A 14828-nucleotide genomic window follows, 5' to 3' on the forward strand; every position below is an offset into this window, starting at 1 on the left:
AAAGTTGGGGAAGAAAAGAACAGTATTTGCTTCTCTTTTAAAGACTGATGCCATGGCAACAGTGATAATGTATTGGATAAGACCTCAAATTACAACTGTTTCAGATTTAAGGATTGAACAGATCTTTTTTGTGTGCTTCATCTATGAATGGAGGACAGCAGAACACAGAGATGAGAAAAAGGCAATCTAAGTCAATAACTCGCATTATTTAACACAACTATTTATCATTCCCAAATTTATCAAAAGCCTTCTCCCAGACACAGTGATGAGTAAACTCTTCATGGTCTTAACCTCTATTAATAAAAAGGCCCATAAAGCCCAGACTCTGATGTTCAATAAATTAAACAGATATACCAAAACAACAACAAAATCAAGAAAAAAATCCATGTGCTAAAAAACCGAGGGGCCCTCCAATCTTACCACGCTGCCTGCTTTACTGTAAATATGTCCCTCTTGGTGGGAATCAGTGTAAAAGGCAGCTAGCAGCTGGTGCTTAGCGGTGTCCTGCTGGCCCAAGCCCACAGCCGCCCCGGCTCACTGATGAAGACAGATGGAGTGGGCCACAGCCCCGACGCAGGAAACACACCCCTGAGCCGACAGATTAGAGCCAGGCCTCCAACAGAGTCCTGAAAGCCCGCTGAGGGAGAGAACGGAGACTGGGCAGAGGACTAATGCTCCGTACTGAGGTGTCTCTTCACGTGTGAACTTTTGAACCAGGAGAAGATATGGAATGAGGTCGGCTGAATGTCAATGGTTGAGTGAAACGGTGCACAGAGGAACCCTACGCATTTTAGAAAGTTGGTGAAAAAAATTCCAGCAGGTAAATATATGGCATGGAGTCAAGTCATTTCAGGGGGAATATGACCTTTGGTGATTTAGTTACTACATTTTGAAAAGGATATCAAGCCCTCCAGTAAATTGAAGTGGTCTGCGTATAGCACCTTTATATGTTTACATTGCTATGGTAACAGACATTCCAAGTAGCAATGATCCTTATAGATCTGTTGAGTGGTTTTCTTTCTCTGAATACATGAGTTTATTGATGGACTACTGGAGGCAGATAAGTTACACACTAAAGGCTATACATTTGCTGAAAAGACTAGACATATATTTTTTTAAATACTGTTAAACTGTAAATGAGACACTTTGATTAAGTTGGAGAGGTTTTTCTTCTAGTTGTAAGAATGTGTATTTCTCTTTGGATTTTAGCCCAGGACCAGTGTGTAAGGAGAACAGCCACTTATCTTGTCTTTAGCCTCTGTTAGATCTTAACGTTAAAGACAAAACGCTTTCTCAGAACTTTACATTAATCTGCACTGAGGTTAATGATATACAGAAGTACCGCTGTCAGTATAGAAGCAAAGGACATGTCAAACAAACTTAAAAGCTGTCCAATATCATATACTGTGATGTTTGTCAACTCTTCAAAAAACCTTAAAACCCAAATGAATCACTTGTTCTTCATGCATTTAAGGAACATACAGTATAACAGTGGATGGTTGGCTCTTCATCATGGACCATGACTTCAGCTTGACACATCTTTACTGAGATTAAATTCATGAAAATTAGGTATTATCTTAAAGCAACACAAAGTTTCTACATATTAAGTTCTGGTTAAAAAATACCTTTTCAAAAACAATCCCCAACCTAAATGTAATAAGTAAGGACGAGAGTCGGAGCAACCGAGAGCTACAGTTGTAGGAGTAGAGGAGTGTATTGATTAGTAAAGCCCCTGCTGGGTGTGTTACAGTTGACCCAGTAGCCTCTCTGATTGACTTAGTGTGATGAGAGTATAATTAAGACTGCAGCACATTAACAGATGGCTGCAGTATCACACTGAATGTGGGAGAAACAGGAGTGCATAGTGCAGCAGACTTGATGCTTTAAAAGTATACTGTAGGGGTTGTTAATACAATCAATACTATATACTTTTTCATGAGCACTTTTTTAAGAAGATTTCTTTTTTTTGTGTAACATTTAAAATGGAGTAAGAGGTAACATTTTAATATTGGTCTATCCATTATTTCTTGGGGAAATCAAACTCAAACGCATGTATTGGGCAGTGATATGGAAAGTTTGTTTTTTTAGTATTGTTTCAGGTTAAAATTTCTGTTATCATAACAATCCTATTAAAAAGGAGCTGAATTAAAAGGTCCTATATTCTGCTTTTATATGCTCTTTAGTGTGTTTTCCAAGTGTCCTGTGCATGTTTAGTAGTGTTTACTGTTCATGTTTGTGCAAAAAGTCCGCGGAAACGCGGCTTCTCCTACGTCCTCCTGTTAGCTGTAGCATTAGCTGCATGTAACGCTCGGTTCTAGCCCCCCTCGAAAAAATTTGTCAGTGCGGTGTCATTGTCAGTGTGAGATCACTGATCTAAGCCCATTGGCTGGTTGTGGCAAGCCCAGTAGCTCATGTTGAAATTTCCAAGAAGCGTGCTGAGCAACTGACCCATAACGACAGAGCAGATCGGCAGACCAATCAGAGCAGACTTAGCCCACGTGGGGTCTAACAGTCTGGGCTCAACAGAGCGTAGCTGACAGACTCAGAGCGTAGAGGGAGCAAGGAGGAGCAGTACATGAAAACAGACACTTTTTTCGAAATTTAGAAGTACAAAAGTAGGTACATAGATTAAATATATGAACCCCAAAAAGGGCATAATATGGGCTCTTTAAGTTGGTAAAAATAGAAGTGAACAAAATTATGTCTGGAAATTTTTGAATAATGTGTACCCATACAAATGAATTATATTAGGAAGAGAAAACAGAAGGTATGGGCATTTATAGTCAGCATGTGTAACATTGAGTAGTCCACTCATATAAACACCTTTTTATAGGTATATCATTATGACAGGCTTGCAATACTTTAAATTTCTCATTTTCTTCCCTAATATCTTTTATGTGAAAAAAAAAATACTACATTATGATAACAAATAACACAGTTCAAGAAAGCTCGAGGTTTGCAGTGAGTTACAAAATCAGACTACTGTTACATCACAGAAAATGTCAACATGAAGCAAGTCTCTGCATAACTTCATAAGAAAACTTCTTAGTAGGCTCTGCGGTGTTTGAACATGACTATAAAAAGCTGATCAGAGAGCTATCACTCCAGTTCTCAGATCTCTGAACTACTTCCTGTGAGTCATGGAACATATTTTACAAGGTTTCTATTGATTTATGAAGCACTGAATAAAAAAGGGCAAAAATACATTGATGGTTTTTTTTCGTTATTAATATCAGACAATTCTATCTTCTCTCCCCACAGTTGCAAAAAACGGGAAAAAATTTAATTATTTTGCACTAGATAAAGGTTGGTATAAGCGTCACGTCTTTTTCTAGCCTTCTTGCATCTTGAATTGCCTTGTTGTCAAAAAAGGTGTTACTAAGGTAACCTTGCCTTTGTCTTTAACAGTTCCAACGCATCTGCACTTCAAACACATGGTAGGACAACATTTCTTGACATCGGATCTCCATTATGGTTTTTTAGTCCAATGTTTTCAACAATAAAATCCAAAAAGGTGGTTTAACATTCAGCAAATGTCCTGGAACTATATCGAATAAGTGACTTACGCGGCACGTATAGTCATTCTGTTTACTTTCATTTTCCAGTTTCATCCAAGCTTTCATTTTCCCTGTCTTTTGTTTAGTTTTGCCCCATCCAAATAGGATAAAAAGTTAATCATGGAAAATAACCTCAGGGAGCAGATGAGAAAACAGTCGTCACGATTCAAGCCACATACAATTTCATGACATGACCAGAAAAATCAATAGGAATTCATTGTGAGAAACCCCCTCAGAGCTTCGGTGCCAGAACAAAAGACCAATTCAGTGCTGTCTAGCTGAAGCGGTAATAACCCAGTAAAATCATTGTCCTGCAGGAGTCTAACCATGCGTGCTCAAGCAGTGCATTATCCTTCCCATGGCTTACCTTTTTGTGTAGTATCTACAAGTATTTTGTATTCCTTGGTGGGCTATAACTCTCATGTCTAGCTGAATGCTGCTCATCTACATGGTCTAGTTTGACTCTCCCACAGGGCAGCCTATGTTGCCTTCTGGCTAAAATCCTAGGTGAATTTTAGCACTCTTCATGCAGTCATTCACCAGAGACTTTCTAAATAATGGTTTGTTTCCTTATACTTAAAGCAAGTATATGTGAATATACAATTGCCTGATAACTGCAGTATGTAATGTTGGCAGAACAGCATACAGCTTTGTGCCACTAGTTCACGCACCTGCCTTTAGTTATAAAAAGAAGCCAGTTATTCCATATCATCAGCACGTTTAAGAGAGACATATCTGTGGTATTTAATTAAGGTTTTAAGCTGTGAGACAGTATTTTATACATTTTTTTTGTCACATGTCAGTAAAAAAAACATTCTAATAGACAGGTTTATGTTGAAATAAATATATCCATAAATATAAGTACTTTCGTGTTTTTTTTTGGTGTGCCGTCTTGTGAACATAATGGGTAAAAATAGAAACTCAAATGGTTTGAACTTGTTATTCTTAGAGGAAATATTCAAAACACATTTTTTGCCAATTTTGACACCATTAGTGTAAATACACACATGACGAACGATTGACCAGCGGCCTACTACAGTACTATTCTTCTAATTAGGGGCATCACTATTAATGTCAGTCTATTTCTTAAATAGACAAAAGATTTATCACAATAAATTTAAGATTCCCAAAAAATCCCTCCATTTGTTTAAAAATCCCCCATAAATGAAGAATTCCCCAAATAAAAAAAAATGAATTTCAGGCATGAGACGCATGATACATAAAAGATTTCAATGCAACCTTTTGATATCATTGTCTCATGTTTTGCAACTTTACCGGGTGCAGAAAGTCATCTAACCAAAGTCATGTCTCAGATTTGCATACAAATAAATAAAAATAAAATCCATCTTACACTTGTCGATCTACAGATTAGCTTTATAAGTTTGGAACCTTAGAAACCTATCTCAACGAGCATAATCAATTACTATCTCCAGTGTGGTCAGTTAGCCACAGCCCATGGATATCATGGCAATAGTTGAAAATAGAAACTCATACTCCACATGCAAACAGTTTGAAAACTGAAGACCTTAGCAGAGTCAACTGCACAAAATCCAGTAACATCACTGTAACTTGTCAGTGGACATGACTGTTTACCTTTTCACGTCTTTGTCAGATTTGCACTATCTGCTTGGAACAAATGCACGTTGTCTAAGAGGGTAGGTGTAAAAGCACTGTGTCTTACAATGGTGCAGTTACAGTCATATACCTTGATACCAAAATTCCTACATATTGTTGCTTCAATTTCCTTATAATAATGTTCATTACGTTGTCATTAAACAATGATTTAGATGTAATTAAAAGCATCTTTCTGAATAAGTAGACATTACACACAGCTTATTAGTTTCTGAATTCCATGCTGTATATCAACTTCACAGGTTTAATAAGTAGAGCAAGGATCGAAAGCTGCTGGATCTCAGGTAAGAATCTGCAGCCACACCACCCAGTGGCAATCACCGGTCCTCATGAATATGAAATACAAGGGGCCAGGTGTTTGGTATTACAGAGACTACTTGAAAGGGTAGCTGATGAAATGTTTTGGCTGGGAAGCAAGTAAACCCAGCAGGACCATCACCCATCCATTGCAAGATCCAATTGCTTCTCTCAGACTCTACAGTGTGCAATAAATAAATAAAAGTTACTGAAGAGGAAGAAAAGAGTTCTGAGAGCTCATGAGTCTACTAATGATCACTTAAAAAACGTATTGGCTCGATGGCTTAACTTGGTCTATAACTGCTACACAGTTTTTTTTAAAACATTGTGTCAGAAACCTATTGCTTTGGAGCGGAACAGATTTTACTTCCACAGGAGGTTAAGGTTTAAGAAAAGAGCAAAAGAGCAAATGAGATACAAAAGCACTTTAATAAAAATGTTTGGCCTCTTTAAAAACTATCAGTCTTTCTTTCAGTCAAAGCTAAACTCTACATGAATGATTCATGCAAATTCGTTGTATTCCTTACAAGCAGAGCCTCTGATCAGAAGTAAGATGGAAAAAAGGCATTGCTTATTATAATAGTAACCCTAAAGGAATTTAAGTTAATCAGGTTTTATGTCGACATGTCATTCTTCTGGTTCCATTTATTTTAAATTTCTTGTCCCCAATATCCAATAATGTCCCAGTTATGTCACTCTCCATTTATGGGAGTTCCCCTTTTAGTTAACTAAATTGTACTGTTTCTCAAGCTTCTCCAGCCCAAAGTGGTGTATTTCATCGTGTCAGAGGTTAACTTCTCATCTGCCCTCTATCCTGCCCTGATCTAACCCTTGAGCTGTTTTTAACTCAACAGCAAACCCCAGTAGTGACATTGCTTGAAATCTCACCTAACCTTATGTTTATTCATGTGTGTAGGATACAAGAAAGGCCTCTTCACAGCCGAGCCAGCCAGGCAGAACTAAGGCGATCACCCAAGAGAGAGGAGACGGAGAGAGCCCAACATTTAATTTAATACACACCCCACAGAGAATGAGAGTAGGCGACAGAGAGAGGTTAGATAACGCCAAAAAGAGTACCTTTAAGCATGGCTGGCTGGCCTGATGCAAGACTCCGCGCAGCTGCCCTCTGGTCCTGCCATGCAGACTTCTAAACCACGAGGTCTGGAGTGGAAGCCAAGATCCAGAAGTCTTGGTTGGCACGAAAGCTCTGTAAACAGGGTTGCCATTTGCTGACCTTCGAAGGATGACTCACTGGAAAGGATAGGAGCATACAGTATGGAAATGAGCAAACTGTAGCACTGTGGTTTAAAGGCTGGATGAGTGTCTCAAGAGGCATTCAACAAGAGCAATGCCTTCAAAAGAAAGTTAAGACTGTCAAACCCTGTCAAAGGTAATGTACTGAATATAGATTCCTGCAACTTAACCCTTTCAACTCCAGCCTTTGTGTACATTTTTTTTTAGCTTTCAGGGTTATACAGACCTATCATTTTCTACATTGTCTGGCTCTATCAAATTTCTATACGTATACATATGTATTGATGAAGTAAAATCCTGTGTAGAACAGCCGTCCACTATTCTTTAAATTATTTGCATAACTAAATAACCTGACTTGCTTTAACCCAAAACAAAGGAACATTTTAGTTTGACTTCATTATAATTGGCAAAGGCTACACATAATTAATTACTTTTAGGGTTGAAAATTGTCATCTGCCATTCGCCAGTTGACTGTTCAGTAGCACCAGCTAACGGGGGCTAGCTACCTATGGCAGTTAGCGCTTGTATTTTAATGATGCAGAGCTTCATTCAAAATTCTCCTACTGTGGCCTTACTGACCTACATAATTTCAATTTCAATTATACATATTTTATTAATCCCTGAGGGAAATTCTGGTTTACACTCCGTTATTGAGAGACATGCTTCTCACACATATAGATCCAAATTAAACACATGCACAAACAGGACCTGTGGACATGCATTAGTGGAGAGACGTCAGAGTGGGGCTGCTACACACTGCTAGAGGGAGCGCACCAGAGCTTTTGGGGGTTCAGTGCCTTCTTCAAGAGCATTTCGGGAGTACTTGGGAAGTGCCCTGGCATCTCTCCAGCTACCAGACCAACTTCCACATGATGGTCTGCACCAGGACTTGAACCGGTGGCCTTCCGGTTCCCAACCCTAGTCCCTTCAGACTAAGCTACTGCCGCCCCCAGCTACTGCAATGAAAAAAAAGATCTGTAAAAAGCTGTTCAAATTAGCGCGGTAGCATCATAGGTATAAGAATAGTATAAGAACAGTTATTAGGAAAATTACCAATATTTAGTACTTCACAGAGAAGGGTTTGAAACTCATTGGCTTTCCACGAACAGCAAAGCCATAATTATAATGCCATGAACAGTCTTTTGTCCTCAAAACGGTTGGCCTGGGTTCAAGCTCATCTGCCTTCATGTCATTCCCCACTCTCTTTCTCCCTAGTTTCTCACTGTCCTATATAAAGGCATAATGCAAATAAATAAGTCTGAAAAAAGCACATTTAACTCCGTAAATGTTTATGTTTTCTTACAACCTGATTCTACTATATCAGCTTATGACTAAATCTGCTAAAATAAATCAAGGGGTGTTAAAGTGCAAAAAACCTTATTTTCTTCTATATATTAAACATAAACTTCACAGTGCACCTTCCTGCAATTATTTCAGAAAGATGCTGCACAAACCTACAGAAATACAGTTTGTCTCTTCAAGACAACACATTCATACAAAAATACAAGTGCTAACAAACACACACACCTGCATCTCCCTAAACCCTTTTTGTCTTCAGCATACAAAGCACTCTGAAACTTGCAGTCAACTCCCCATTCAGCTGAGGCAATAGTTCTCCTGTGAGGACACAGAAGTCAAAAAATTAAACTTCACTCATCGTGCCATTAAAAACAACCTGCAGTATTTGAAGCTGACAGGTGAAAATCCCCCCATAAGCTGCCGAACACAAACAGAGCAGATATAGGGGAGTGGAGCAGAAAGATAAAACACACCATCTTTTCTTGCGAGTTCTCTTTGAAACTTCTCTTCAGTGTGCCTCTGAGATGGAGGTGCTTTGCTCCCTGCAGAGCTGCTCCAGCTTCTCTTCTCCCTGGAGAGATTTGCAGAGCGAGACAAACACCTTGGGTTTCTCTGCGGCTGTGTGTTCTCCAAAATTCGCCCCAGGCAATTTTAAATTAATACCTAGCACTGCCTTTCCCCTGATAATTATGTATCATCACCCATGAATGCTATAAACGAAGGATGTTTAGTGCTTTAATAATAGGTCTAAACTGTTCTGCAAAGCTCGCTCTAGATTTAATGAATGCAGCTGAGCATCTTTTAGGCATGGGCTAAACATCTTTACAATTACAGTCTGCTCTGCAGGTTCATAATATTTACATTTTATTACAACAATGTGCCTTCTAGCTCTGGTTTCTTTTGTTGTAAGGAAGTTATGTCCCACAAATGTGAAATGTCAACGCCTGGGATCAGCAGAAATTGTGCGGGCTTAACTCTCTCCTGTCCTTTTATCAGGACAGGCTTTGTTTGCTGCTGCTGCTACAATCCGAATGCAACCCTTCTCTACACAATAGGAAGATTGACAAGCCCACAGAGGTTTGTAACTGACAACAATACTCCTAGGCTCGCAGAATGGCAGAGGCATGTCTCTTCAGTGGCCCTCTGCTGCAGGGAATCCAATCCTGACATGATAATTGCTGACAAATTACAGCCAGCCACCAACAATTATGATGAGCGCTGACAGGTGAAGTGTGCTCCCAATGAGCAACACACAGAATGTTTACAGGCTAAGGAGAAGATGCACACAATGTACACACCAAAAAATTTTAAAATTGTTCAAGGTCCTCTGGTCAAGCTGCAACGTTCCAGCAACACACAACTGTTGTGCTGACTATTGAGCGAGAACAGTCTTCAGTTCATCTGTGGGGGCGGAGTAATTAGATGCTTTGTGATGAACAAGGAACTTGCTCCCTTGTGTGAATGTGTCATCTATTATCACACACCAGTAACTCATCTACAGCCGCTGAACCTCATGTGCCAAGGAGAGATTTCTTCAGGCAATAACGCTTTGTGCGGCTGTGGATGGCCAAGCATTTAAGCAGAGGAGCAGATTAACAATTGAGCCAATTGCATCATTATGTAAACTGTCAATCTGAATGCCATTTTGAATAAGCGAAGTGAAATTTACTGCTAAGCAGGCTGCAATATTTTTCTATTAAGATGTAAACCACAATTCTAAATTGAGTTCTTTTAGAAATGTTTAGGGATAGCTTGCATGCATTTTTCTTAATTAAACTTAACTTCAGGCAAGCCCAAATGGTATTTTCCTACAGATAAAAACCATACTTAACATTGTACATGATGATAAAAGGATTTTTCATACTCACGAGTTTACAGCAGCCAACATAATAATTTAATAACCATTGATTTAACATTTTTTTAACCTTTACCATAAACAAGCTAGAGTTTTCTTTCCTCCTATAAACACATGAAAACAACTCTTTACCGACTGTACCTTTGCTAGGTCATGCTAAAAAGCTGCCTTTATCTCTGCTAAACATGTTAGGAAGAACATGTGTCAATTATTGTTTAACACAAAGTACAGTTGAGACTAATAGGAACTAAAATTTTAAGTAATTTCCCATAAATACAACACCATTTGGACAGTCAAAATAGAAGGAGGCCTCCATTAGCATCACAATAAATGCACTGCTTTCTTAAGGCTACTACAATAGCTTACCTTAAGCATTTGTTAACTGGAGGTATAGTTGTCTATCATTTTAAATGCAGTGCTCTATTTGTATTGAGACCATAAGAACCTTCATGGCCCCTTTAATAAATGTACTGTAGATAGCTCAGAGCTAGCCTTTAATCTCTATGCCTTTATTAAAACATGGCTGGGTAATATTATGCCAACTCATGATTGCAAGCAGTTTCAATATAAGCCTCGGTGGCAACTTAGGAAACGAAATTATAAACAACTTTGAAAACATGTTTACCTTAAAATTCTAAACATTCAGCACTGTGAAGATCAAAGAAAACTTACAATTTGGCTTGCTCCATAAGAAAGTCCCAAAGGCCACTCACAGCTGACAGTAGAATAAATAAATAAACAACCTTTTCTGGTAACTAAGCGGTTAAATATCATCTATTTTCCGTGAAAAAAGATTAGGAGGAAGTAGCAGAAGCAAGTATTGTGAGTATAGGCTACATTGTATCTTAATGGCCTTTCAAGTAGGGTAGCGACATAATTACTTCCTGCGCGCCTCCCGCCAAAATACCCTTCAGCAAATAACTTCCTGATTCTTAAAGCAGGAGGAGCCGCCATTGCAAAGTGAGTCATAAAAAAAAAAGTTTGTCTTACCTTTATTGACAAGTTCCTGAAAAAATAGTGAACTGATCGCTTTTAAAAGATTAGAACCACTCCGTTGATTTAGCTTTAATATTGTAATTTATGTAGGCTAATAGTAATTTTATAATAATTATTTGGTTTTATGGCATTAAAAATATAGCCTAATATTTAAACAGGATTTAAATGTATTTTAGGCCTATTATAACTTCAGGCTAGCAGGGGCGTTGAACCATTTGTAAGCATGAGAAACAAAAAAATAACCTCTCCTGTTTTCTGTTGTATACTTAAACCAATTTTGATATCTTAGAAAAAAACATTTCGCTAAATGTAGCCTTCTTTGGAATCCCATTGTAATTCCTGAATGAGGAATTTAGATAACCATGCATATCTTTAATAAATCATCAAAATTATCTTTAGACCTTTATTTATTATTTATTTATTTATTATCTTTAGATGTTTTTGATCATTGCAGATACAACCATTAATGCCCTTGAAACTTGAATACAGAATAAAAATCTAATTCAACATCACAAACCTCCATTCTCAATGTAGAAATGTGTCAGTCAGTCCATTTGTATAACATAGGGCAGTTTATTGAACTTGTAAATGTGTTAGGTGTCATTATGCATGACCTTGGTTTTTCTACACTCACAAAACCATAAAAGTTTGAACATTTATAATAATTTGCTGCTTCAACATTACATTCAAAGCTGTAAATTGTTATAGCTACATTTTGTTAAAAACAAAATTATTTACATTAATTGTAATACACAAATTTCATATTTGGCATACTTACATTAATCTCATCATATCATTTACAGGTTCTCAAGTACTGCTTAATGTGAATATTTAATCTCAAAAATTCACAACAAATCAAAAAGTAAATTAACAGTACAAAAATGAAACATACAAACAACACTAAAGCTAATCCCCTTCCCAGAAAAGAATGTGGCACATTATTTAAGATTGATGAATATTGTATGCCAAATGTTTCTCTAATTTACAAAAATGAAATCTGCCTGCAACAGAACACATATTTCACTGCAGCAACACAATGTGGTTGATCTGAGCAACTATTCATAGCGCAGTCAACCCACGTCCATCGTTTTCAACCAAAAACAAAGTAAATCTGAGCTGTACAAATATTCGACAATGATTAGTTTGTAAATATTTCTGCAAGACAAGTCAGTCCTTGCATGTTTAAAGGTGACTGATGACAGTGAAACTCTGTTTCAATTACTGCTTTGTCAAATAGAGCGTTTACAATAACAGTACTGGTCATAATACACATGATAAAGTCTCATTTGTGCTTGTCTACATTTGATCAGCAGATTACAGGTGACTTTTTGGGTTAAATCACTTTAAAAATGTTTGTCCAGATGAGCATTTCCAAGCTTCCTGATTTCAGGTCCCGGTTAAAAAACATAAAAAGCCTTTACAGCACATTGTACATTTTCCTTTGGCACAATACTTGGTAACCACGCCCTCTAATGTACATCATGCAGGAAATGGAAGGTGTGTTCACATACAAATATTCAATATCCAATTTCTAAGCATGCCATTGCACCATTTTCTCCTGTTTGTTTGGTCCAGGCTAATGATTATGGTATTAGAGGAGGCTGTTTTTGGTAAGCGTGAAATATAAGACTGTTCTGATTTGTTTTGAACTGTTTGAGGGGAGCAGGGTGGTATGTCGAGTCAGCAATCCCCCGCTAAAAAAAATCCTCTACTTTTCTGATTCCCATACTTCATGACCAAGTGAATTTGGTCGAAATTCTTATTATCATGGCAAATATACAAAATTATTGTGACTACATCAAATATCAAAAACAGTCTTTCATTATAATTTGAAAAAGCTGGCCAAAAATGAAAGTGGTGTAAGCGTTGGTTCAGCTTTTTGTGCCATTGCTAGAGTGTATATGACTATGGGAACACAACCTCGTCTACTAGACTCCACTGAAATGCATACTCGAGGCCTCTAGCACCTTTTTAGCTAAACTGTATACAAATGTACAGAGAAATCGTGCAAGACTCACGGATAAAAGACTCTGTTTCCAATACTTAAGGCAAAAAACAATTCTCATATATACCAATATACATATAATTCAGATTATTACATCAATCAAAACTGTGTTTTTATAGAGTGTTCTGGTAAACATATGTTATGATTGACCATGGTGACCATAATTTACATACTAGAGTTAAAAGTGCGGAATGACCGAGTCAATGTCAATGCCCTCTAGCGAATACAAAAAGAAATGTCTATTATCTGACAGTTTCTTCAGTTTTTTTGTTTTTTTTGACTGCCTGTTAATCTATAGGCCGGTGTCTTTTATTCGAGTGTAGGTTTAGGAATGCCAAACCCAAGATCACCAAATAAACAAGTGAGTGCCCAGTAGAAAAGTGCAAAATACGCCAGTGTGTTTCTTCAAGCTCCAGACGAGGACCCCAACCAGCACCTATAGCTGGGACACCTTCCTGGGCAGAGGTCTGGGTCTGGGGACTCGAGGATCTGAAGTCCCGTCCAGCTTCATGCTGCCCGTGCGGAGCTGGTGCGGCTTGGGTGGCAGCGCCGGGGGATCCACCTGTGGGGGGATGGAGAGGCTGTGGGGCAGGGGAACGGGCCTGCGCGGGTTGTTCCGCTCGTACACGCTGTAAGGAGGCGGGGTTTTGTTCTCCCTGCGGATTGGCTCATCCGAGCTGCTGGATACAGAGTTTGGTAAGGTGGTGGGAGGAGGCAGCTGGTGGGGAGGGTGGTCACCTGCAGGCAGCTCAGTGCCGGAAGCTTCAGACACACTGCAGCGGCTCAGAGAGGAGATGCCGCTGCTGTAGCTGCCTGACAGGACGGGGGAGTTGGAAACCAGGCTGGCAGACTGGCACTCAGTGGGCGAGGGGGTGAAGGGTGGCACTGTGGTCTAAAGGGAGAGAAAAAAATGAAAATGATAAAACATCCTCGTCTCTTGTCGTGTTTAGGTCTAATATAGTTTTGATTGTATAAAGTTGGGGAAAGAATTTGAGAGCCTCGCCATTAATTTCAAAAACTGTTTGAAACAAATTAAATTGATGATGGACAAATCAAGAGATGAGCAACTATACAGCTTAAAAAAACCTGATCCGTTTCTTCCTTTATAATGTAATTAATGTGCTGGTAACAATTATTATAAATTATAATCAAATACAATGAATAAAAGATGGCAGCATGTTCCCCTAACACTCCAAAATCCACTTGGTAAGAATAAATCTCACACAGTAAGAATCAAGTGTTCCAGTTTAAGAAGCCCGGACTAAAGAATATACTCTTTACTCCCTTAGTAATTCATCAATTACCAAAATAGTCTCAATCAACTAATCAATAAAAAGAGTAATTGATTCAACTCTGTAGCTTTATAAAGTGAATATCAATACGTTTTTGAATTTTGGCTAGTCAAAGCCATTTATTCCTGAAAGTCACCGTCAAAGTTTTTACTTTAAATATTTTATTGTGGAGTGAAGTGACAGTAAACCATATCCTGTACTTAACAGTATTTCTGTTTTAAGTGTTATATGTCATTCAAAAGTCAAACAAAAGTGTCTACAGACAACATGGGAATGTATACCATTCATCTTAAATATAGGGGGCACTTTCATGGTTAACATGGAACCATATTGTATGCATCCACGCGCTAACTCCAACATGCTGCCTCAGCCATACAGTGCCCATAAATACGAAAAATGAGAGTCAGTGAACAGATTGAGCCAAATTGGCCCTGTGCACCGATACGAAAAAATACAATATGCAGCATTACTTTGCTCAAAATAATCATCAAAAATGTTTTTCTAAGCCATTACACCATGCTGCCATTATAACTGTAACATTTTAATTGGATGTAGTGGAGTATACAATTGATCAGTAAGGTTGTATTGTTCATGGCAGAGGGGGCACGTACAAAGCGAGGTAGACATTTGACATGCACGAT

General features: G+C 38.3%; 1 protein-coding gene across 9 annotated transcripts in view; it reads right to left on the reverse strand.

Moving 5' to 3' along the window:
* Positions 1–11443: 11443 nt before the first annotated feature.
* The window catches only part of dock4b (dedicator of cytokinesis 4b), a 112268-nt gene continuing 108883 nt past the window's right edge, over positions 11444–14828 (reverse strand). For all 9 annotated transcript variants that reach the window (XM_020639547.3, XM_020639550.3, XM_020639548.3 and 6 more), the window contains one exon: positions 11444–13787. In XM_020639547.3, coding sequence (XP_020495203.1) covers positions 13332–13787 — 456 coding nt within the window. In that variant the 3' untranslated portion in view covers positions 11444–13331. The remainder of the gene's footprint in view (positions 13788–14828) is intronic.

This window comes from Labrus bergylta, chromosome 23, assembly GCF_963930695.1.
Source record: "Labrus bergylta chromosome 23, fLabBer1.1, whole genome shotgun sequence".
Lineage (NCBI taxonomy): Eukaryota > Metazoa > Chordata > Actinopteri > Labriformes > Labridae > Labrus > Labrus bergylta.